Here is a 24,523-nt window from a genome sequence, read left to right as displayed (position 1 = left end):
GCTGACCCCTGAAGCTGTTGAGGAAACCCCCCTCTGGTCAGCCATGTCAAACAATACAAATAACAATAACAATACTAAATAGGGATGAACAATAATATCAACTTGTCATCTGTCTGGGACAATACTGGCTTTTAAATGAAATATGTCTGACGTAACATCAGCCTGAAATGAAAATTTCTGATATAACATGCTGGTATGTGAAATAGGTCAGCTTTTCTCTGGTTTTGGCTGTTGTCAGGATTTTCTCAGGCAAATCATCCAAGCCTGTTTATAAGTAAGATGAATCTTAGTTTGTTTGATAGAAAATGCTCTATTAAAATAAATATGGCCTGATTTAACTTGAAGTAGTTTTCTTATTTTGCCCAGTGAATGTGTACATTTTGAAAAGCACTGTATTTTACGTCTCTGTCTGCCAGTGGGCCTTCACAATAAGAGTAGGCATAATAATATGTTCATTCCACTAAAGGAGAGACTTCACGTTCTCTGCATATATGTTTCATTATGAGCAATCGGCCAAAAGAATGGAAAATATCAGCATATTGGATCTTTTCTACTACTACTACTATCAATAATAATAACAACAGTAATGATACTGCTAATGATGAAGGTGAAGTAAAATACAGGATCCACAGAGGTGAATCAGTTGCCAGTATTTTCGCTGGAAAAACGGAGCTCATCAAAGAGCCTCACGGCTAAAATGTCAGTGCCACAACGTTTGCTTGTTTCATGTCCACTGTCTCAAAAAGAAGCACAAGAAAACAAACCAAGACTTACTTGTATTATACATCCAGAGAACATTTTATTTATTCAGTTTTTAAAACAAAAAGCTTAATGTTTGTCATACACTGAAGACTTCCAAGTCTTGGACAACTGAACTTCCTGTACAGTTCTGAGAGCGTTGGAAAACTGCGAGAGAGACAGATGAGCAACGGCACCTTACAGAAAAACAGACAGACTGTCAATGGACAGGAACAGAGTTGTGTGATGAGACTCCTGACAAAGTGATAAGGAACTTATTTTTTTGATTACAGTTAACTTGTCACCAGGCAACACTGGGTCCGTGCATAGTGTATATGAAACTTTTTTTTTACCCACAGTGATCAGTGTCAGAAGTCTTAGGTAACAACTCTGTGAGAAATGTGTAAACCTGTAGGTACATACAAATACTTTATAAATATAAGTGGCATCAAGAAAAAAACGAGACATATATAAATACAGAGAAGTGGCGTCTTGTTCTCTTCTTGTGAATGTTTCTTTTTTTTCTCCTCAACAGCAAGTCCAACAGTTTACAGGGGGAAAAGGGAAGTGGGAGGAGCTTTCAGAACTGACAGGATAACTATGATGATGACGATGGTGAGTCCTGCTTTCGTATAGTTTGGTTCGCTGGTTGGTTGGTTAGGAGGCTGTGCGTGTGTCTATGCGTAAAAATCAGGTTAAAAAAATCCCTGACTGTCTATCCTGCCTATACTGTTTGAGCAGAAAAGGAATTCTGTGCAAACCATCTGTGACAGGAAGGAGGAAAAAGGAGGAGTGGGAGAGAAGTAACAGGAAGGTGTGTGAGAGAGGGTTTTCTCAGAGCCCACTCTCAGTGGATGTGTATTTGGTGATGAAAGGAGGAGAAACAGCAAGGGAAAGACATGAACAGGAAAGTTGAGAAAAAAATCTTGTCTTCTTGTACCCCTTAAGTGGCAAAGAAGCAGAGCAGGGAAAGGAGACGAAGACAAGATAAAACAGAGAAGCTCAATCTGTCGATTTTAGGGTCCTGTTCCCACAAGGGAGGGACTGAAAAGGAGATGAGGCAGGAGAGGAGAGGGACAGGGACAGGGACAGAGGTGGAGCGAGGACAGAGACTCTATTTCTGCTTTAAAATCCCACCTTTTTAATGGATGAGGGGAGAGGGAAAAGAGAGAGGGAAAAGGAAAAACAGTATGGTGCTCCATCTTGGAAGCTATGATGATTATAGGCTCTTTAAGTGTGTGTGTGTGTGTGTGTGTGTGTGTGTGGTAAGGGTTGGGGGCAGTGAGAAGCAAAAGGGTGGGAGAAAAGGGAGTCCGTGTCAGACTCAGAGTCCAGCATCATTGTACGTGGGTGTGGCCACCTTGAGGATGCTCTGTGCATTCTCCTCCACTAGAGGGCGCCACTTCACTTCTCCTGTCAGCAGCAGGTCCTCCCCATCCAGGGCATCAATGTACTGCATCTGGACAGAGGAAAAAAAAAAAAAATCACATTTAACATTTGCAGGCATTAAGCCACATAACAACTGATATTCTCAGGAGAGGTGAAGTAGAGTCACAGTTCCTGCAACCCTGAAACCATCATATGAGTGAAATGTTTTGAAATATGAGCCTAAGGAGAGAGACTAAAGGGATTACTTTCCACCTTAAGATAAGAGTAAGTGAAAGAGCAAAGATATGGGACAGGAGGGATGTAACTCAGCAGGAAGATGGGTGATGTGAGGTGCTCTTTCAAACTTTAGCTGAAAACAGAAAATGGAGTTTAAAGGAAACTCCACCATAATATGCTTAAGCACAGTTTATATTAAAATAAACAGCTATAGGCTATATACACCTTGGATTTCTGCATCAATTTGGTTGCTTAGTAGTGCATTTTTCTTCTTCCAGTGCATACAATGCCAAAATTAGATAACATCGCAGTGACAACAGACTGTGTGGCAGCAGAAAATGTTTCATGATCTAAAGCATCTACCATAAATGTCAGGTTTGGGTGTCAGAATCAAACTGTGACAGTTTCCGTTTAGACAGGGACACCTCCATCATAACATTGGAGGAGATACCAATTTCTTCACCAGCTGTAGCCTCCAGCGCCCAGATGCAGCCACAAGACATGAAGCATTTTGAATAAAAGTGACATTATTTTGTTCTCTCCATAATAGAATACAACAAGTTCTGGTATGTCCTGTGCTTGGGAGGCATTCTAGGAAAAGAAGACAACCACAAACTAAAGCAGGAAGTGACCCAAACACTTTGAGGTGTCAATCGTTGCCATGGTAATCTACAGGAAAATCAGTGATCAAATCCTTTTTCCTGTTCTCCTCATGTAATTATATTCAATACTGGTAGTTCATATAGCTGTAGTTACCATGAAAACAGAGACTGTTGTTGCAAATTAAAGTATTTATATTTCCATAGCACTTCAGACGCTTGTCATATAATTCAGGGTGCTGCTGCATTTGGATTATGACCTTTTCATTGTCCAAATCCACCAGATTTTCTGTTTTGTGATGTAAGCCTTCAATGTAACAGGTTGTAAATTCTGTCACGGAGGACAACAAACGTGAAACCATTTTAATGCATAATGCATAAATAATTACACTGTTCAACAGCCTGCATGTTGGACTGTACACATGCACACTCTGTCTCCCTCACACAGCACATAGTTAACTCACTAACTCCCTAGCATTCATTGGCCCAAGACAGCCGGACAAAAAACTCAACTAAAGCACTTCATGACAAAAAAAAAAAATCATGAGCGAATCTAGAAAGAAAAATGAATGAAGGTCAAGTTTTTCCACACCTTTAACGCGTCTTTAATCGGTGGCTAATTTGTACCCTACTGCCCACAAAATGTGGCACTGTGACAGGTGAAATGAAATGTTGATGCAGTTGTATGGCGACACGGAGACAGTGTGAAAAGGTCTGCTGAAGCTACAAAAACAGCAAACAATGAAAACAAAGTAGAAATGCAGAGGAAAAGAAGATTATTAAAATGACAAATTTAAACATCAGATCAGTGATGGTGGATTGATGTCAGAAGTCTTGTGGATCAAGAGCGGTCCAACAGGCACAAAAATGGCGTTGTGAATGTAAATTTTGAAAAAAAAAAAAAAAAAAAAAAAAAAAAAAAAAAAAAAAAAAAAAAGCGTCTGGTAAATTTTGGGCATCCACCAGACACTCTAGCAGGTGGACCAAAAAGTGAATTTGCCACCCTGCTTCACGCTCACCACTGATGGAATAAAACACCTGATGCAAGGCTGAGCCTCAGAACTCAACCTCCCCCTTTACAGTACAAACAGCAAATAAACTTATCCGAGCTGCTTGCCAAAAGCTTGGTTTACTGTTTTCTGACCTGCACAGAGATTATGACACGGCAGTTGGAGAAAGAGGGTCAGGACTGTGGCACTGAGAGCCTGGTGTGTTTCTGGAGGCATGTGTAATCCTGTCATCAGCCAGGGCAGGTTTATATGCTACACTTGTAATGGCACACTGACACTGTCCTGACTGACTTGTTTACTTTGCCTACGGGGGCGTGTGTGTGTGTGTGTGTGTGTGTGTGAGACAGAGAGAGAGAGAGAGAGAGAGAGATAGAGTGGGAGTTAAGTGAGACTGCATTTCTACCACACATGCTTACACGTGCATCCAGTGGAGTGTGTCAACCATGTCATTTGTGTGTTTCTGACGCAAGACTCCCAATGTCACAGCTTATGTGCACGTGTACACACACACACACACACACACACACACACACACACACACACACGCATGATGGACATTGCTTTGAGACACCTGCTTCTGACCGTGTGTGTGTGTGTGTGTGTGTGGCATTTCAAACACAACCCACAAACAGCTTTTCTATATAGGAGGGGAATAAAGGAAGAGAAAAGAGGATAAATCAGTTTCGGGACACACTTGGGTGCAGAGTGTACAAGTACAGAGGCAAAGAAAGACAAGTGTTGAAGTTGAGGAGAGAGAGATATGGACAAAGAAAAACAGACGTCTGGCACAAACGCATTAAGAGAGGCACTGAAACGAAGAGACACAGAGACCGAACGAAACAAAGTGAGAGAAAAAGGAGAGCTGAGGTCCTGGACCACATGGCCCCGGCAGCAGATGGAGGCCTGCAGGTGTTTCTAAAACCAAGAGAGTGTTTTCAATCTCACAGAGGGAAAGAAAATATACAGAGAGGAGAGGAGAGGGGGGAGGAGGTGAGTAGGTTAGAGGCAAAGGAAAAGTGCTCAGTGGGGGTGGGAGAGTCGGAAATGGGGAGAGCAGAGTATCAAATTTTAGCACGATTGGGCAGCTTTCCCCAGCAGAGACACCCAGCATTCAGCCACACTGACCTACTATCCAACACCAGTGCTGCTTTTGAGTCCTTGACCCAGGCGGGCCCAAGTTTGTGATGTCTGACCCCACTATTTGTTAACTGGGTGCAACAGTCTGTCACAACAGTGCTCATCTGATTTTTAAGCCTCTCAACTTGCTATTTGCACTTTTGAACAATTCTACTAATTCAGTTTTGATGTAATTCAGTTTCCAAATGCTGAATTCCTGTCTTTGTCATCAGTTTTTAAAAGACACTTGTCATTTCTTTGTCTAATCCACATTCTCTTTTCTTTATATTTTCTTACAGTTTGTCTGTGCAAATAAACTGTACTTTAAAAAAAAAAAAAGTTCTGCTCAGCTCATGCTTCAGTGAAAGCAGGGAAGAAATGGTAGAACAACAGGTGGAATGTAGTAAACACAATATCAAACATCAGGAACCTTTTCATCGAGACGATCTCATAAGCTCTGCGCAAAAGCATGTTTTTGAAAAGAAGACAATTTCCTTCAAAAGATGAAACCTAAACCATACGAACTTGTGGGAAATATAAGACAGCTTTGCCCACAGACACAACATGCAACAACGATACAAACGTACCTGTTTGCGCACGTACTCCACCATGAGCTCGAGCTGTTTGGGGTCTTCGCACTGACGATTGAACAGGTTTCTCCACAGAGCCGCTGCTAGCACACAGTCATCAGACAGGATTCCCTACAGGCACACACACAAGACATGGTCCATGCACATTACTCAAAGAGGGTTTTACTGCAGGACTGCTGAGCCAACACACTGTATGTATATACTGCGATTTTTTACGAGAAGGCTATTCATTCTCTACACCGCAGAAATTTTGGTTCCTGGCTACATTAACCTTGTTTTACAGGAGCAGAAAAGATGAGTACAGCTGAACTTTTAGATAACTTTGTGATATGGCTCACATTTCACTGCAACAGTATGGGCACTAGCACCACTATCGACCACAATCATCCACTAATGATGAATCCTGTGCATGGGAGTGCCTCTTACCTCGTCATATCCAAATATAGCTGCGTAGAAGGTCTCTGTCATTGCTTTCATGCTTTCCTTCCTGTGGATGGCATCAATCTGCATCAGACAGACAGAGAGAGAGAGAGACATAGAAATAAAGATGCATAAAAGGTACTGATCTTCAACACTGAGCATTTTCACACAATGGTCAACCACTTTTAGGCCAGTGTAGCTTTAGGTGCTAATAAAGCTGGGCCTACTAGTAGCGCCTGACCAATTATCCATCCTGGCTGATGATTGGGGCTGACAGTCAGAATTTTTCAATAACCGGCATCATAATTTGAATTAAAATTATGACCATTATGAAAACCACTCAGACTCATGGTCTGAAAGGCAGAGGAACAAAAGTGAGTGGGCAGGGTGAAGTTTCAGATAATATGCTTACAATTTTCATGTCCCTTGTCAATGGATTTGAATTTAATTTATTTTTACAGAAAGACAGAAATGTCAAGTTGTAACATATAGCCCTTACTTACTGCCTTCAGGACAGAAAGTTAACAATTTTATTTTCCATTTTATTGGATTTATTTGGTTTTATGCAATGCTTGGGAAAGATGTCTGACTGCAGTCTACAAGAAAAATTAACATATTCAAATGGAGTTTGCAATTTTCTGTTTTTTTTTCTAATAACTTTCTTTTTGGAGCCATCTGTTTTACTAATACAGCAGTGATAATCAAACATTTGTTAATTCAAAGCAAAGTTTGTGTTTCTAATACTATAAATGAATACTGGCCCTAAATACAGGTTACTGGTGTCCTTATAATAATATAATAATATCCTTTATTTAACCAGGTAAAAAACTCATTGAGATTCAAAATCTCTTTTCCAAGAGTGACCTGGCCAAGACGGCAGCACAAAAACAATGGTTACACACAAGACACAAATAAAATTCAATCACATAGTACAATCACACAATCCTATTGATTAGTAATAATCAGTATCTCGATGTCTACCGATTAGCCTGTATTCAAATTGTGACAATACAGAGTGCAGCTGCTTCCATCAGAGAGACCTTCTGCATTCAACAAAAAAAAAGTTAATTTACTTGCCATTGTTGTCTCAACTACATTTATCATATGCAACTGAAAACAGCTTTGCACCTCTTTCTTACATCCCACAGTATGAAGGTGGACATGTAGTAAACATTGTAAAACCGCCTTCATGCATTTACATTGAATCTACCCCATAATACTGTGCGCAAATACAATACAATCAAATTAATTCACTGCGAAACACAACTACTGGTCCTGGAGATAAAGCCAAAGTGCGGCAGCAGTTCAGCAGCATAACGGCTCTGAGTTTGGCTGCTTTCTACTGGCAGTAGCAGCAGGTATCAAAATGGAGAAAATGACCAATGTTTTTACTGCTCCTTACCACAATTAGCAAGAAACCTAAGAGCGACTCCAATCACTGGCTCTGTGTGTGTGTGTGTATACTTAAGTGCGTTGTAAAAATACGTGTGCTGCTAATGTAGAGCTTGATTATGAACATTTTGTGTGGGCTGCAGGCCAGGTTCTTTCATTTGACACACAGACACACACAATCGATACGTCTGTGGTACAACTTGAAAAACATGCCTCTGTAACAGGAGAGGCTATACCATAACCTTCATGGTCCAGTCTCTCAGAGCACAACATTTACACATAACCACTGCCATGGAGGTAAATAAACAGGTAAACAAATTGTAACATCTAGTTTTAATCATCATAACCCACCAATACTGACAAAAAATTAGAGTTACAGTAAACAGGAGATTCACAAAAAGAGTAAAAACAAGAGAATAACGAGAGATGGCAACCAGAGCTCTCTTTATGATCATGGATAAATTGGTATACTGGAAATTATTAAAGTAAGTCCTTATTGCCATGGTGACTTTGAGCAAGTCGCTTAACCACAACTGCTCCAGCAGCTAAAAGAGGACTGAGGTAGCTCCCACATGTAAATAACATTATGTGATACTTGACTGAGCCCTGGAGGAAACTTCCCTTCCTCCCTTCAGAGATGTCAGGGTCAGCTACAGAACTCAAAATGAGCCTAAGTGTGCCTCCTCCTGTTCTACTAACAGAAAAAAACCAAGCCCATATCAAAAACCTTCAGAGTACAGCGTGCACAGCCTTGCCTCTTGCAACTTAGGCACATTGCAAAGATTAAATTTAAATTTCGATGATGCCAAGAAATTTATTCATGCCTTTTTATTCATTTCACCTGAAGCAGCAAGAACACCAAGTTGTCCCCATTTTAGCATAATATCTACAGTGGTCACCTATCCATTTTACAACAAAGGTTAAGATTTTACCTATTACTTTTAAGCTCTGCAAGCTTTAGCACCTGCCTAGTCTCAGAGGGCCAGAGGCTGCTCTCTTTAAGAATTCAATCTACTACATCTGGGAACTTTTAAGTTGAAAAGTGGTTGTGGCTGGAGAGATCAGCAGCTAAGCTGATTGGCTGTCCTTCAAGAGCCCCTACCTGAGAAATAAACTTCCACTAGTCCGTGCAGTTAATACGTCCAGAGAACAATCAAATAAAATTTGAGTAATGAACAACACCATAAATGGTGTCTAGCTAGTTACCTTCATATTTATACAGTGCATATTTGGGTTAGTCCCACGGAAGTCTTAAGTCAAACTCATAACACTCTACTGACCTAGGGTTTGGCCTTTTAGGATTCACTTGGAGGAGGTTGGGTTTGGGGGGTTTTGGTCAACGGAGAGTTAAAGTTTGCGTTATGGTCAAGGTTAGGGCTGAGAGTGAATAAAGATGAGATATTTGAACTGTACAACTGTGGTGAGTGAGGGCATGGCTATAGGGATATATGCTGACAAAAAGTTCACACACACAGCTGTGAAAACACCTGCAGTGCCCCTGTCCTCTCCTCAGTGCTCCACCCAACACACACGCACACCCACCCACCCACACACACCCACACACACACAAAGAGTGACCTCACAAACTCCACAGTAATTTCTCATCTCTGACCCCTTTCTGTCATGCATGGGTGAAGGAGCAAAACTAAAGACCTCTCAGCTTATACTGAGTTTAACCTTGGCTCCCATTTAACCACTCTCCTTGGTTAGGATCATGGTTGTGTGATTTTTCTGGTATTTAGTCATTAGCCTATGAACTATGGATTTTATGTGTGGTAACTGAAAAATGCATGACGTTTTTCAAGCCGGCACGGCAGGGAACTTTTCATCCAGCAGCCAATTCACCTGCCACTCGCTGTTTCAAAGCCAACTACAATATGGAGGGTTGTCACACAGTCGTCACACAGTGGCATCACTTTGAACAAGATGCTTGGATTTCCAACAAATTTGGTGGAAAGTAGTGAGGTTCTTCCTTGGTCACCGACCAAGGACAAACCAGCTAACTTTTCACACCCTTTGTCCAATAGAAATGGGGCGTGGTAGTGGGTGTGGCATATCGCAATAAGGCTCTTAACTTCTGGATGGATTTACACATCTTAACAAAACTTTGACCAGACCTGTCATGGGCCACAGAGGCTCTGATCAAAGGATAAATATGGTATTTTTCAACCTGGGCCCTATTTTTCCACCTTTTGGAGTCTACACCTTAACTTTTTAACCACAAACTGCATCACACTCATATCTAACAACATATACAGTCAGGGGTTTTTGAAAGCTGATACTTACACCAGTCGAAGTTTTAACTAAATTCATGGAGAGACAGCATTTCACACAGATATACAGTATTTTTTTAACTGACTCTCGACTACACATTTATAGAGAAATTCTCTACATTACGCCTTTAAAAGGAGATCCAATTTACATAACTGATCTATCAAATGAACGAAACATTAGAAGATACAATTCCACTTTCTACACTGTTTTAATGTCGCTGTGCCTCTGTCCTCCCCCACAGAACTGCATTTTTCCCACTATGATCTTTGACAGTTAAGTTTAGCATAGTGTACATGAGCAAATCTCTCTGAAAGCTACATGCAAGAGAAGCCAAGATTTAAGTCTGTGATGTCAACGAGCGACACTTCCTGGAGCTGCTCCACTGAGAAAGAATAGAGGAACAACTCTGTGAACACTGTGACAGCAGCCAGGCCGACTCTGCTGGGATTTGGCTACACTTTTCTGGTTGAAAACCGCTGGCTCAATTATGTTGGTGTGAAACTTAAAATAAACAAATCGGCCTCTTGTACTGCCTGCAACAGAGCTCCACTTTGCTGTACTGTTGTTTCACCCCCAAGAGAAATTGTTTCTAAAATTATGATTTTATTTTTTTTTTTTTTTACAAACAATGACATTTTGTTCTGTTTTCATTTGCCAAAAGGTAAATGCCAAAAGGAAACTATTTTGAAGACAGATAGAGTATGTGTTATGCCTATTCAGTTGCTCTGTATGACTTGAGAAAAAAATAAGCTGACTTTTTATTGACTTATGGACAATAAAGAGGAGGCTTGACCCCTCCACGCATTCTGATACAATAAAAACCAATGCATAAAATAGCACTATATGTGCAATAACCCATTGAAACCTGAGAAAGTTCACTTGAGCTCTTTCATTATGTGCTAGAAAATTAAATGACAACAATATTACCATACATTTACCCTCAAACTTACAAATAATAATCACAGTAATCAAAATAACAATAAAATTCTAATAATAATAATTATTATTTTAATGAATACTATACAAAATAAAGAGGAGAAAAATTAGGGGAATTTAAAAAAATATTGGGGGGAAACTTGGGGTAAAATATTGGTAAACTTGTCACATGAAAACTACATTTATATTTATTACATTGCATATGTAAAATACATTCAAAATAAATTTCCATGAATTCTCTTTATGAATGCTTCCTTTACTGGTTGTGATCTTATTACGGCATCAAGAAGACCTCTAAACCTGGTTTGGGCTGCTATAATTAGGATACGCTCGCCCTGTGAGGAGTCACATGCATGATGAGCATCAGGCTTTCCATGTCACGTATGTTCAACATGTACGTCTGGTGATAATGCTGTTACATGATCTTATGTGCTTATTCCTGCAGAGTGGCATGATCATTTCCAAGGACAGGCAAAGAGGCAAGTGCACACACACACACACACACACACACACACACACACACACACACACACACACACACTTACCCCCATGATCTTGCTCCTCTGCTCGACATCCTCCCACATGGAGTGGACAATGTAACGGCACATGTACTTTCCTGCTCTGCCCTCCTGCCGCATTCGGACCAAACACATCCTGGTGGAGAGGAGGCAGAGCAAGAGACAGACCGAAGTAAGTGGGGGGTGAGAGGGGGTGAGAGGGAGAGAAACAGACAAATGTGTACAGAAAGAGGAGAGAAAGGGGAAAAGGCACAGTATCAGAAGCCAAAGGGGCAAATGAGAGAAGCAGAGAAGAGTGAAAGAACAGAAAAATGACAGAATAGTAAGGAATGAAGGAAAAAAAGAGGAAAAGAAATAATAAAGGATGAGACATGGAAAACAAAAGATAAAAAAAAAACAGAATCTGAAAGGAAGGACAAAGGAGGATAGAATATGAAGAGAGTCATAATGGAGAAGAAATACATATGGAGCATCCACACGAAAACGTGAACACTGCTGTGTGTGTGTGTGTGTGTGTGTGTGTGTGTGTGTGTGTGTGTGTGTGTGTGTGTGTAAAACTCACCATACATGCAGCTGTGCGACCAGGAACCAAGAGTTGAGTGTGTCAGGGAGGGAGCATTCTGAAAAGCACATGATAATGTTACAAAGTGAGGTGTGACCACACGCATGCTGGATTACAGTATCACATCAGTTCAGTGGCACAGCACTGTGTCATATAATCACGCCAGATTATGCAAACATGCACTGCTTTTGTTTTAGCTAGTTTTTCTTCTGTTGAAACTTATTTTCCTCTTTCTGCTGATTTTGTCAGCTGTGGATTGGAGGATTTAAGCGATCTGTCCCCAGTTCGTGGTTACATGATTTGTAATATATAGCACTACTTTAATGTAACTCGCCAAACACTGATTAGATGGGCCGTCATCACAACACAATTTCACTACTGTGAAACAGTAGATACAGTAAGTGCAATGAACCGATGTTTGAAAAAGTGTAAAAAACGCTGCTGTAAAGGAGCAGTAGTACACGACGACCTTTTCTGAGAAGCCGAGGCCTCTGAGCCGATGTACACATGGGGACACTGCATACTGAACATGCGTGAGCTAGCTTTTGCTGGAGCAGTAGGTTTAAAACGCAATACACTAAAGAGGCAGGGTCCAAGTGTGTGTGGGTGTGAGCATGACAGAGAGAGAGTGAGACTCTGTGTGTGTGTGTGTGTGTGTGTGTGTGTGTCTGTGTGTACATATGTATGTGCCAGGCAGTAAAGTGTCAAATAAATATGTCAGGCAGGTGGTGACACTGTCCCTAAACGCCCATCAGCTGCATTTGGATTGCTCCCACTGCCAACGCCTTAGCGTTTAGTGTCAGTATTTGCATCAGGACTAGTTCCATGCCAATGCTGAAATGTGTGTGTGCTCATGCTTTGGCCTCACCATGCTGACTACCAGGGTCAACCCCAAACTATATACTGCAGGATCACTGTACCAACTATGAGTATGTACTGTATGTGTGTGGTACTGGACACTTGACAGGGAGTGTGTTGGTCAGCTTCAGATCAACACATCTCTGACAAACCTGTATATATGCATGTCTGTATCTATTTTGTGCTACTACATGAGACTCGTGTTCAGCTCTCATCACATGAAGTAAATAAATGCTGACCACAGAAGTGTAAACACGTAGCTTTTTAAGCCTCTCTCAAGCAAATGTGTAATTGCCAAATATTTTCCCCTCTCTTCAAATTCTGCAGCTTTTAAAACAAGTCTGTTCAGCTGATAACAAATAGTATTCAGGCTAACTCACACTGAAGCAGAAACTTTGATGGTGGTATGGAACAGATTTCTCCACAACGAATTTGGGAGCTTTGTACAAACAAGTAGTACACTGATAAAGTGGGTCTAAAGCTTTGTTGGTATACGGCAAGATTTTTATTTGACCAGTATGGTAATGCTTTACCTTGCCCATTCAGCTACACACAGGTTAACTGTTAAACCCCACTAAAAGCAATGTATCTGCATGGAGCCACACTCATCCCCTCTAACTGGTCAGTTCTTGGTATATCAAGTGGTATCTAGTGCTTGGGGCTTACAGTAATCAATTTTGTCTGCCCCAAATATGCTGATATTCACACTCAAAAGACATGATTTTGAAGAGCTAGGATTATTTTATGGCATTAAGAAAGTAAGTGAAAACCAGTCAAAGCAATCAACATCATCTTTGGTGAAAGGAAGTGCTGTCACATGGTGCTCATATCACTTTTTCTCTGGATTGCACGCTTGGTGCACAAGTACAAGCTATCAGTGAAAAATGAATGGACTTGATCACTTGGCATATTGTGTTTGGTGTGGATTAGGGCATTAACCTAAAAGTCGGCCCACCAGGGGCCGTCGAAAAGTCAAAGTGAAAAAAAGTCAGTGTTTTTTTTTTGTTTAGTTTGTTTGTTTGTTTGTGTTTTTGCCTACCCTGATAGTGTAATCTAGTGTCTAAAACTAAGGGGCGGTATTTGCTGCAATGGAGCCCCGACGGACGTCCAGCCTGCCGTAAAGTCAACAGAAGAAGAAGAAGCTGCAGTGGAGGGAAACACGTCACATGACAACAACAGACATGGCAGCTCTAGAGGACACAGCAGGTGCTATGCCTGATAAAACAAATAAAAGACATCGGAAGCTGATCATTTTGACAGCCAGTGTGTTTTGATTTCCCTGTTTAATGTTACATGAACAATGAAAATGCACTAACTATGTGTTGTTAAAGATAAGGAGAGCTTAAAATACAAGCTGCTCAACTTGGACAGAAGTGTCTGTGTGGTCTCTTCCCCCCTCAAGCTCCTGGTGCTGATGGGTCGAGGTAACATCGACGTCATTGATTGACGGGTTGACGTGAAAAAATCTGGCGTCATTAATGCCCTAGTGTGGATTGTCTCTAAGAAATTCCCAACACTGACAGTGGTTGTGGCGTGTTCTTGTCTGTTGGTTTGCTCTTCCAGTGTGAGAGCTGACTTACTTTCAAAGAACTCATCATAATTGATTCTCTCTACACAGCACGTGTACATGCGCAAGGCAGCAATCTTGATTTTCTGTGAAAACAAAGGACAAAGAGAAAACACTGTCATCATTTTTTTCATCATCATTTTTGTTATAGTGACAGGTTAGGACTGTGCAATAAATCACACTGAGATTTTATATTCCACAATTTATGAAAGCTAGGTGTTAGCATGCCAGCTAAATTAAAATATTGTAAGTGATATTTTCATATCACTTTGTGCCACAAATTAATCAAATTAAGCACGCACTTATAGGGAGTGAACAGGAACACTGAAGGCAACAGGAACGTCCAACTAGAAACAGGACATGAAGTCAGAGATGTGCTCTGTCCGTACCAAGCCCTGCCAAGCTGGCCCGTAACACAACACTTTGCCAGATGACAGACCAAACCACATTCCTTTGCACTAACAGCAAAACCTTGACTTTCAGGCCAAAACTCCCTCAACCAAAAAAACAACCAACCGTAAAAACTGCTTCGGATTTTATGACGTGAGAATTGTCAGGAAACATACACACTACGTGGGTGTGATAAGATGAGTGTGAGTAAACAATTTCCAGTGACAGATCAAATCCCTGAACGTACCTCCTGCACTTCAGTGACTCATTTCTACTGCTGACTGTGTGCATCTGCTCCATCCTGCCAACTACCAAAAAATCTTCAAGCTCTCTGGGAGAATCTGGCCATGAGGATCTTATGAATTCATGTATTACATTAGCATGGGTTGTTCAGCCTTCTGGACAGAATTTGAGAACATCATGATCCAAACGAAGAGGCTTGGGTGGGAATTTGCAAGATTGGGCTGGTGTCACAGGGCTGAAAAGTTCCCCTCTGGAATTTGAAATCGATACAGGTGGTAAAGACGTGTCCTTAAGGGTCACAACACTTTCCCGTTTTTTTCCCCCCAATCCAGAGGTGTCTCATCCATGGATTCAACCTCCACCTACCATTTTGGTAGGTCAACTACCATCATTTAAAGGTTATTTTTTTCTTTTTTAAATCTAAATGTTACTGGTAAAACAGACAAAGCAGATCATTTGTTTTTGAAAAAGTCACTGTGGCCAGTAAATCACCAGTCAGCCAGGACACTCCTGGCTGACAGAGTCTAATTAAAGCTCCCTGCTGGGGGGGATTAGAGCTCTCTTGACGTCCTGACCACCTCACATACGGGAGTCATGTAACTGCCCTCCACACACGGACAAAACTAAGTCACAACTATGTTCTCTAGACTTAAAAATACACTCAATTTGTTTATCTGTATTAACAAGAGCGGGACATTAATGTGAGTCATCACCCAGATGTTGGTATATTTTAGCTATATGACTAAATCAACCATTATTTTAAATATACTAAAACCCAAAAGGTTGTGATGACATCCACAAAGACTGCCCAAGTTTCCTTTCACTTTTCTAACACACTGAAAAATTTTAACAGGTGTCAATAAGACAGAAATAGATCATTTGTCTGTCTGACCTCTTTCCTACACAAGCAGACACACAGACAACAGTTTTTGGACACTGTGTACATGTACACACAAACAAATGCACACACTCACTAGGCATGTCTGACTTCTTATTAAACATACCCATCTGTCTTCTCTCCACAAACACAAAAGTGTAAGTGTAACAGCTGCCCGCACTGAGCATGTGCACTACAGTCATGTCCAATGACCTTCTTTCCCCACACCCAATGAATTGTGGGATGAAAGGAGGGGATGCCAATGCTTAGGAATTACAAAACAATACATTATAGGAAGCTTTTTTGAAACACATTTCCCCTATTAAAGTAGGGATGTCATGACAACCAATACTTGGGCACCACATTGATGCCAATAGTCCAAAAAATATGACGGTACCCATTTTTATATGTCCAAGTGTTCGCCTAAGAGGAGACAAACACATGTGAACGAAGGAGTGGCAGTTCCGCCTCGACTCGTCCAAAAGAAACCCAGCAAGACACGTGTACGGAAGGACTTCGCGTTCAAGGCGGATGCTCACAAAATGCAAACGGTGCTATTGAAGTTTCCCATTAAATAGTAGTTTCTTTTTCTAATTATGTATAAGCCTACTTACTATTTCCATATTTTTCTCAGGTCTCTGCTGGATACTGCGATTGAAATTCTGTGCAACCTAAAAAGACATTATTTATGTAAAGTCGACTTATTGTTTGGTTTACTTGAAGCCTTAAACACTTGAATGTTCAACAGACTCTAATAAAGGAGTGTATGTTGAAGTAAATCTGATTTTTTCCTTTTTTTTCTTTTCTTTTTTTTTTTTTTTTAAAAAAACGTGGTATCGAAACAGGTATTGAGAATCATAGAAATTCACTGGTATTAGTATTGACTACTGATTTTCCGGTAACATGACAACCCTACTATTAAGACAAACTACAATACTGTGATTTTGATATTTTCCTCTTATAGCAAAATTCCAGCCTATAACTTTGTAATTTCTAAGCATATTAGTTTAAAATAAAATCCAAAAGAAACAGAAAAATTTATCATTTTAGGAGCTTGGTGGAGACGTACTGTCTGGGGTCCAGGGTAAAGCAGCTGCTTCTCTTCTTTACAGCTTGCATGTCAAATACAAAAGGATGAATTATTTTTATGTAAGAATATATGTCAAATACTATTTTGCCCCTCTTCAAAACAATACAAGTCAATTGAGAAGCTATCTCCTTGAGTCTAAAACTCTTTTAGGAGAGGTTTATTTCTAAGGACAATGTGACCACTGTGAAAATCTGCAATATTAAAGGCAAATCTACATGGAATGAAATCTCTGCAATCAGTCTCCACAATTACAAAGACATAAGTGTCTACTATATTTATGAATTGTAACTGACACCAAAAAGCTTCATGCGTCATACATTACTTCTGTAACTCATGTTCTCAAAACACAACTCTGCAAAACAGCTGCGCAGAGAAGAAAGTGACAACTGGATCAGTCTGAAGACTTTGGGATCTGAAGTGTCACCTGAGGCTATTTTCACTGAGCATTTTATGGAAAGTAAAAGGGGTCAGAGTTTTTACTGGTGCAGGCACAAGAAGTCCATAAAAAATTATTGTACAGCAGATCCAAATGATGCCTAAATTACAAATGTGCTCTGGAAATACTGCCTCATTATGTATAACTAATCCCATTCAAAGAAGGCTTGATTACATAACATCTATTAAAGAAGCATGGATACCTATGACTGCATAGGCTATTGGGCTGTTGCCAGATTAAGTAACACTTAGTAAACTAACAGCGGTAGTAAAACTCAATTTCTCTGTGATGATTAAATACTGTGAAGTAATCCACGGTTTACATGCTGAACTGTGAGGGGGAATGTGTATAGATCATGGATAAACTTCATTCTTACAACTTTGGGTCAATCCATCTCAGTCGATCAAATGGTCCCACCTGACCATCTTAGATTTGTGTCATAATAAAGACATAATTGAGTAAATGGCAATTTAAATTGCAATTATGATTTTACATGTAATGCTCAAGGAAAAAAACTGAAATGGGTAGGTAGGTGATCCCTCTCTTTGACTAACTGGACCCTCCCTCAGTGCCTCCCTCTCTCCTTCTTTCCTTCCCTCTCACTCACCCATTTGTTGTATTTGAGGGGTCCTGTGAAGCCCATGGCCTCAATGAGCTTGGTGAAGGCCCCGACTTCTTCTTCTGTGTGCTGGGGCGTTTCCTTCACATTGTAGAGCTGTAGAGAGAGGGAGAGGGGGAGAGAGAGAGAGAGAGAGAGAGAGAAGTAAGGGAAGGAAAGGAGAATGGAGAGGAGTTGAGATGAAATGAGGGCAGAGGGGAGGAAACATTCCAAATGAGAAATAAGAGAAGGAGGGGGGAAGTGACAGAGGAAAGTATGGATGCAAAGAAAGAGATAGAAGGAAGAGTGAGGGGAGGGGCAACAAGAGAAAAGGCGGTAAGGAGTGAGGGATGGAGAATAAGATGAGGGTGAAATGGAGAGTTAGACAGAGGGGGGGAAACAGAAGAAGAGTAAGTACAGACTTGATGGAGCAATCACTGCAGCAGGATACACTGCTCCAAAAATAGGTTTCATGTTCTGTGAATGTATGTCCTCCATTACATCATCAGCACATAGAGACACAAACGAGTGATGATGATGATGATGATGATGATGATGATGACACACACCTGCAGAACTTGGCCTTCACGGGGAGAACACAGCTGTTGAATAAATTATTATGCTGAGCTATTCTCAGCTGTGCCATCTTCATGCCCTGATGTCTTCATCGCTGCCATCATGACCACAGCTGATCATCATCAACATGGACACAGGTGTTCTTTGAAGTAGTTTCTATATTAACTTCTTGTGATCAATTTGTTGTGAAGATGGCACGTGCATATTCACTAGTTAAGATCCAGTAAAATGCTTGTTTGAAAACTGGTTTTCAGTGTGGGGTCTGGTACCAAACAGTACCTTTATCGGTACTTTACTCTCTCTGTAATAACAGAAAATGCTATTTCAACTGGAAAAAATAAGTCTTCTACATTTCAACATGGTTATTTATTTCAAACATTTTGTTGTAGCACACCGCACAAAATAAAATCCCTCCCCTCCCAAACCAGTCCTGACAACCTCCAGCCTGTCAGTCACATCTAGTTACGGACTAGCAGTGGAGTGGTAGCCGGACACCTTTGATAACCCCCTTCAGCCCTGTCCACGCCCAAGGCGGCTGACATGGGAAGGGCCGAGCCAGCGGTGGGGTCCATGAACATGCCACCACCAGCGGCTGTGTGATATTCACAGCAACTGACATTGTGTCTCCACATTCGTCCTTATCCACATGCCAAGCAGAGTCGAACGAGGAAGAATGTGATGAAGACACACACTCCTCTCCCCAGTGTGTGTTGCAGCATATTCCTCACCAGAGAGAAGGGAATATCACCAGATACACCTCTCTAAACTGGAAGTTTCAACTGTGTGAGCCGGAGATGTAGCACTTAGATGTGCACTTGCAACAAGCAGCAGGGATTTTTTGAAAGGATCTCATCAATATTTATTTGAATTCACAACACAAGTCGCTCTTACGGTACTGCAATTTGGTATCGATTGATCTAATGTGAATAGATGCACTAAGTACCGACATAATTCAGTAGGTCCCTTTAAAAGCAATGAGCTCGGTACCCCTGCTCAGAAGACAAGTACAGCGAAATAGCTAATGCTAGCAGCAGCAAACAGCAACAACCAGCAGCAGCATAAACCATGATGCACGGCTGCTCTTTGGCTGCTTTCTCTAGCACTAGACAGTAGTCCTCATTTTTCCTCCACCAGCTCAGAGGGCACAATCAGCTTTTGTTTGGTACTGTACGCGTGTCTTCATTTCACACACTTGCATTTAACGTGTTTTCATGTTGATTATTGACCGAGTGGCTTCACTACTTCTCCAGTTAATTAATCCAATTAATTGTGCATCCACCAGTTCAAATATAAAAACTTTAATTTATTCCATTCCCTTTTACAATACATACCCAGTGCAATCTTTACTACTTTCACACTGCAATGCCCAGTAACTATCTAAAAAAACAAAAACAGCATGACTCCTTGACTCCATCTTCTGAGTCGACTGTGGAGGTCTATCACTGATGACTCCACTTCTCATTTTTTCATTTCATATCCTTTTATTAAGGACCTTAACATGTGCTGCAAGGTGGAGTAGCGCAAGATCCCTTCAAAAGTGTTTTCCAACCTTGTCAGACACTGGGGAAGAGGCTCAGTGCTGCTATCCTCTCCAGGAGAAGTTTCAAATATAAATCACAGAGGCGGCAATAATTTTGAATACCAAACACTTGATATAACTCTTTGAAATTATATGGTCTGTAATTTCTATAGAATTTAAATGTTATACATAATGGATTTGCTTAAACTATAACTCAGTATGCACACATTTTTACACCCACTCTGGATGCCAATGATGTTCTGTAATATATTGTAAAGGTTTACATGGCATGCTATTAGGACATCTGTTCATATCTCTCAGTATCTATTCATAGGTTCCTTCATGTATGCATTTTGGTATCTCTTATTTGTGACAACAATGAAATCAGCCGAAAGTGTCATGTCAAGTACATGTGTGTGTGTGTTTACTGTAGAGCTACGCTTGTGTTTGAGTGAGTAAAATGTAGGAGGGTTTCAAGCTGGATTTTTCCAGCAGGCAGCAGGCAGCAAGCCAGCAATGATCAGCTGATTGACAAGCAGAAGTTTTGTGTTGCAATAACATCTTACGTCAGTGTGTTTTTATATCTGTGTGTGTGTGTGTGTGTGTGTGTGTGTGTGGGTGGGTGGTTGAGAGAGAGAGAATGTGTGTGTCCTTACCTGTGTGGTAATGTGCAGTGTCCGGCATGGTGTTACACAGGGGGAGGAGGCTTTGGCCAGCTCGCAGGCTACTAAAGCTCTGGCAAAACATGCTTCTTGATCTAACACCTAGAGGGAAAATAGAAAAAAAATCAGAGACACAGAAGAGGAAACAGAGAGAGAGAGAGAGGGAGGGAGAGATAGAGCACTGAATGAAGGACAGACATAAAGGATGAAGAACATCTACTCTGAATGACACAAAGCAGGCACAATGGAAATGAGATACAAGTGTATTCAAAGCAGCTCATATGCAATTTAAAGATTTGAACTGCCTGGGGTCCACACAGTGAAAAAGTACATATTTTTCAATTATAAAGAGTGGCACTGCTGTGAGAGTGAGTCACATATTGAGTGTATGATATTTTGCTAGTTAACACAAATAGTTATGGATTTTCCTGGAGAACTTAGATTCCATGCAGGGAAAACAACACTATCTTCTCATCAGCACATTTGTACATGTTCATAACCACTGTAAAGGTATTCAACCCCTTACATAATTCCCTGAGCTAACAACATTTCTATAGTTCAAAAATAAGTTGATGAGATATCCTTTGCACTTATCCAAGTTTTGATTCATTAACCTCTTAGGGGTTTCACTGGTATTGCCCTGGAAAATCCAAACGGTTATGTTGCATCATATCTGACTTTTTCAAATGAGCATTTTAAACAGAGGAAATGTATTAAGAAGCCCTGTTTTGCACAATTTCCTTGCAATGCACACAGAATGACTTCCAATGGCTTGCCATATTCGGAGATTGTTTAAAGCTTTGAATTCTTCATGTTTATTGTCGTTTTGTGTTATGGAGGCTGGTAAAGGTCAACGCAGAGCTGATGGTTGAGTGTTATCAGTGTCTGGCTGGGTTACAGCTCTGATTTAAAAGCACTTCTGAGTGAGCCTGTCCTGGGTTAGTGAAAAGCAAGTCACTGGACCTCTATCTAAGAAACACCAAGTGGCTGGGGTCTGGTGATCGTTAACATCAGGCGGAAATGACAGTAAACCAGCAGGGTCAAGTTCAACCACAGCAGCTCTGACAAGCCACCCAGGTGACTAATCTCATTAACTAGCATGCTAGCGCTGTTTTGGTGTGACGATACCTCAAACGCACACTTATCAAAAGCTGACCAAGTTTAAGAGCTCTCAATTGATACTGTAGGTAATCTCAACACTTCCAGTAACAGTCTGTCTATGGACAAGCCCCCCCGGTCCTGATGTACACGTTCATGTCTCGAGCTAAGTGTTAGCTGGCTGGATGCTATTATTAGCCAGCTAAGCTAACGCTGGTGTTGTTACCTTTCCGACGGCAGCTCTGGACGCTGTCAAATTGATAACATTTCTGACGGCAGACTGCAGCGGCCGCCGATACATGACTCCGCCACAAAGTCACAATATCCTGCTATTGCAACTGAGGAGCGGGCAGCCGCGAAACTGCTCCCCCTGCTAAATCTTTACGTTTTGTAACAGCAGCAGCGTCCCCGCCTCCTCCTCAGCAATGTCAACGGAATCTGTGGGGCCGACAATAGCGTCCGGTCAGAAAACACCGCGACGCACTAAAGGTCCGCTTCGGCACACAGCAGCTCAAGTCCTGCAAATCCACTCAACCTTTTTCTTTTCTTTTCTTTTCTTTTCTTTTCTTTTCTTTTCTTTTCTTTTCTTTTCTCGTTTCTTCAAGCACACATGATTTATGAATAAATGAAAAATCACTGCACTGAATAACGAATGAGTCTGGTACTCAAGTGTAAGTTTGGTTTAGAGGTTTTTTTTTGTCTTCTATCTGGGTGGTATTCATATAACATTACAGGGAGTCATATTTTCCCTGCAATAGTATGATATGTTTTAAGAGTTGAACATCAAAGGCTACTGATGTTTCAAATTCAGTGGGAAGCAACACTAAATGACATGCTTGTCATACCAGCCCAGTCCCAGGGCTACCCTGCACCGTTCAGTCTGTCGCCAGTGTTGGTTTTTAGTGCAGTTGCAGCTGTCAGAGGAAGAGGGAGTGACCATGAACATTAACATTGTAAAGTGTCAGTCACACAAGGCGACCGATATAAAATTCCTGTGCCAGGGCCCAGCAGGACGCAGCGTTTCCAGTGCCACAAAATAAGCGGGACCATGCATGGCTGGCTTCGCATTTTGTTCAAAGTCATCCAGGCATCCCACTGTTTCCTGGCCCGGTGCTAAGTCCAACAATCACACAGAATGTAATACACTTCTGCATGAGGGGCTGGAGGAAAATAATGCATCGCTCCCACTCTCACACCAAAACACAGTGCAGACAAAAATGTAGCCTACTTGGACACCTATGCCCACACATCAACATGTATGGAAGTGTTTTCACTCATACACATACACATCTTTTACTGCTCGACTGGTGAGGTCATCGCAGGTGATGTACTTTGTATTTGTGGGTCTATGGTTGTTTACTTATACTATCTTCAATAATAATAATCATTTCTTTATATAATGCTTTTCTGGGTGCTTAAGGACACTTTACATGGAGTCATAAAGCCATTTCCAGAAGGCAGGCTTGGGGAATGATGGAATACAGTAATCACGATGCACAGTAACTGTATTCCAATACAGTTATGGAATAAAAGAAGACATAATCAGATTACCAATACAATGGCTAAAAATGGGGATTATTTTTCAGGATTCTAAAAAATAGTACAAAAAGTGTGCTTTATACAATATTTCATTATATTAATATTTTGCACAATTAGCAGTGCAGAGACTTCTAAGCTGCACAAGCTCGTGATACAGTGGCTTCTATTTCAACACAACTTTGCATTTAAAAAGGAGAGGGAGTCCAGTTTAGGGTGACCACAGTCTTGAAATCAGTACATTTTCCCCACATCCTACATGATAAAAGCAGTGTTGCACATTTTAACGGTAAATTAAATTTCAGGTAAGACATGTTAATCTAAATGTTAGACTGTTGGTTTGTTTAGAAAGTAATGTTAAAAAGTAGTTTGTCCTGGTTACTAAGGAAACAGGTCCATTTATCCCTTCTATTCATGCATAAAACATGATTTTTAAGGTAACAAGATGGAAATCCCATGGGCTTCTGGCAGTTTAGAGCAGCAGGTTCATATCCAACAATGCTGCAAATAGGCATGCATAGCTTAACAACAGGCCTATGTCATTTCCCTCGGCACTGTTGCGCAGAAGCAGGTGACATGACATGTTACTGATTTCTTTCTCTTGTCTTTTTTTCATATTTGGCATTGGGGTAACCCAAAAGTAACTGAAAATAATCAGATGAACACTTTAACAGAGTAAGTTGCTAAGTATTTTGTCAGTGTAACAGAATAAATTTATAAAGTAAGCCTCCCAACCCGACCAGCAGCTACAGCTTTAAACATTTTCAACTCCACATGGCACAAGTCATGTAAGAGTATGTGATTGTTCTTAGTTTTCGTTTCGCCTGAAGGACACAGGTGCATGACTTGCACATGTAGATGAGTCAGACTGAAGGAAAGTGGGTTTACACAGTAGTAGTCGGACAGTTTAAGACAATCAGAAGGATATTTTTTCATATTCAATATCTGTGATTCAAACTCTACAAAACTCCCCTTATCTTAAAAACAGTCTTTTCCCACACATGTCAAAAAAAACAAACGAACAAAAGAAGAGTTGATGAGCTGAAGGGTTTGAGTCCAAAATGAGGCATTCAGCACATGCAAAAATATTAAAATCTCTTGTTAAGACAACAGCAGCACACAATTAAAGCTAAGCATTGTCATTTTTACAGCACAGTCATGCATAATTTATGTCTCTGGTTGGGAATTCATAGCAAATTACAGCTTAGACACACTAGAGCTTTTTGGAAATGAAGTCTTTCTTTGGACTCTTTAAGATAATACATAGAAAGTTCACACACACACACACACACACACACACGCACACACACACA

At 40.8% G+C, this 24,523-nt stretch overlaps 1 protein-coding gene across 1 annotated transcript; it reads right to left on the bottom strand.

Moving 5' to 3' along the window:
- Positions 1–774: 774 nt before the first annotated feature.
- uqcc1 (ubiquinol-cytochrome c reductase complex assembly factor 1) lies at positions 775–21,975 on the bottom strand. The gene is made up of 9 exons (XM_030051984.1): positions 21,901–21,975; positions 20,571–20,678; positions 17,829–17,936; positions 14,199–14,271; positions 11,761–11,818; positions 11,226–11,334; positions 6,085–6,162; positions 5,656–5,769; positions 775–2,197 (listed from the first exon to the last, which is right to left on the bottom strand). The coding sequence occupies exons 1-9, from the start codon at positions 21,973–21,975 to the stop codon at positions 2,063–2,065; spliced, it is 858 nt and encodes a 285-aa protein (XP_029907844.1). The 3' UTR covers positions 775–2,062.
- Positions 21,976–24,523: the final 2,548 nt, after the last annotated feature.

The sequence above is a fragment of the Myripristis murdjan genome, chromosome 5 (genome assembly GCF_902150065.1).
Source record: "Myripristis murdjan chromosome 5, fMyrMur1.1, whole genome shotgun sequence".
NCBI lineage: Eukaryota > Metazoa > Chordata > Actinopteri > Holocentriformes > Holocentridae > Myripristis > Myripristis murdjan.
Note: the sequence above shows the minus strand (reverse complement) of the source record. Positions and strands in the feature narration are given on the sequence as shown.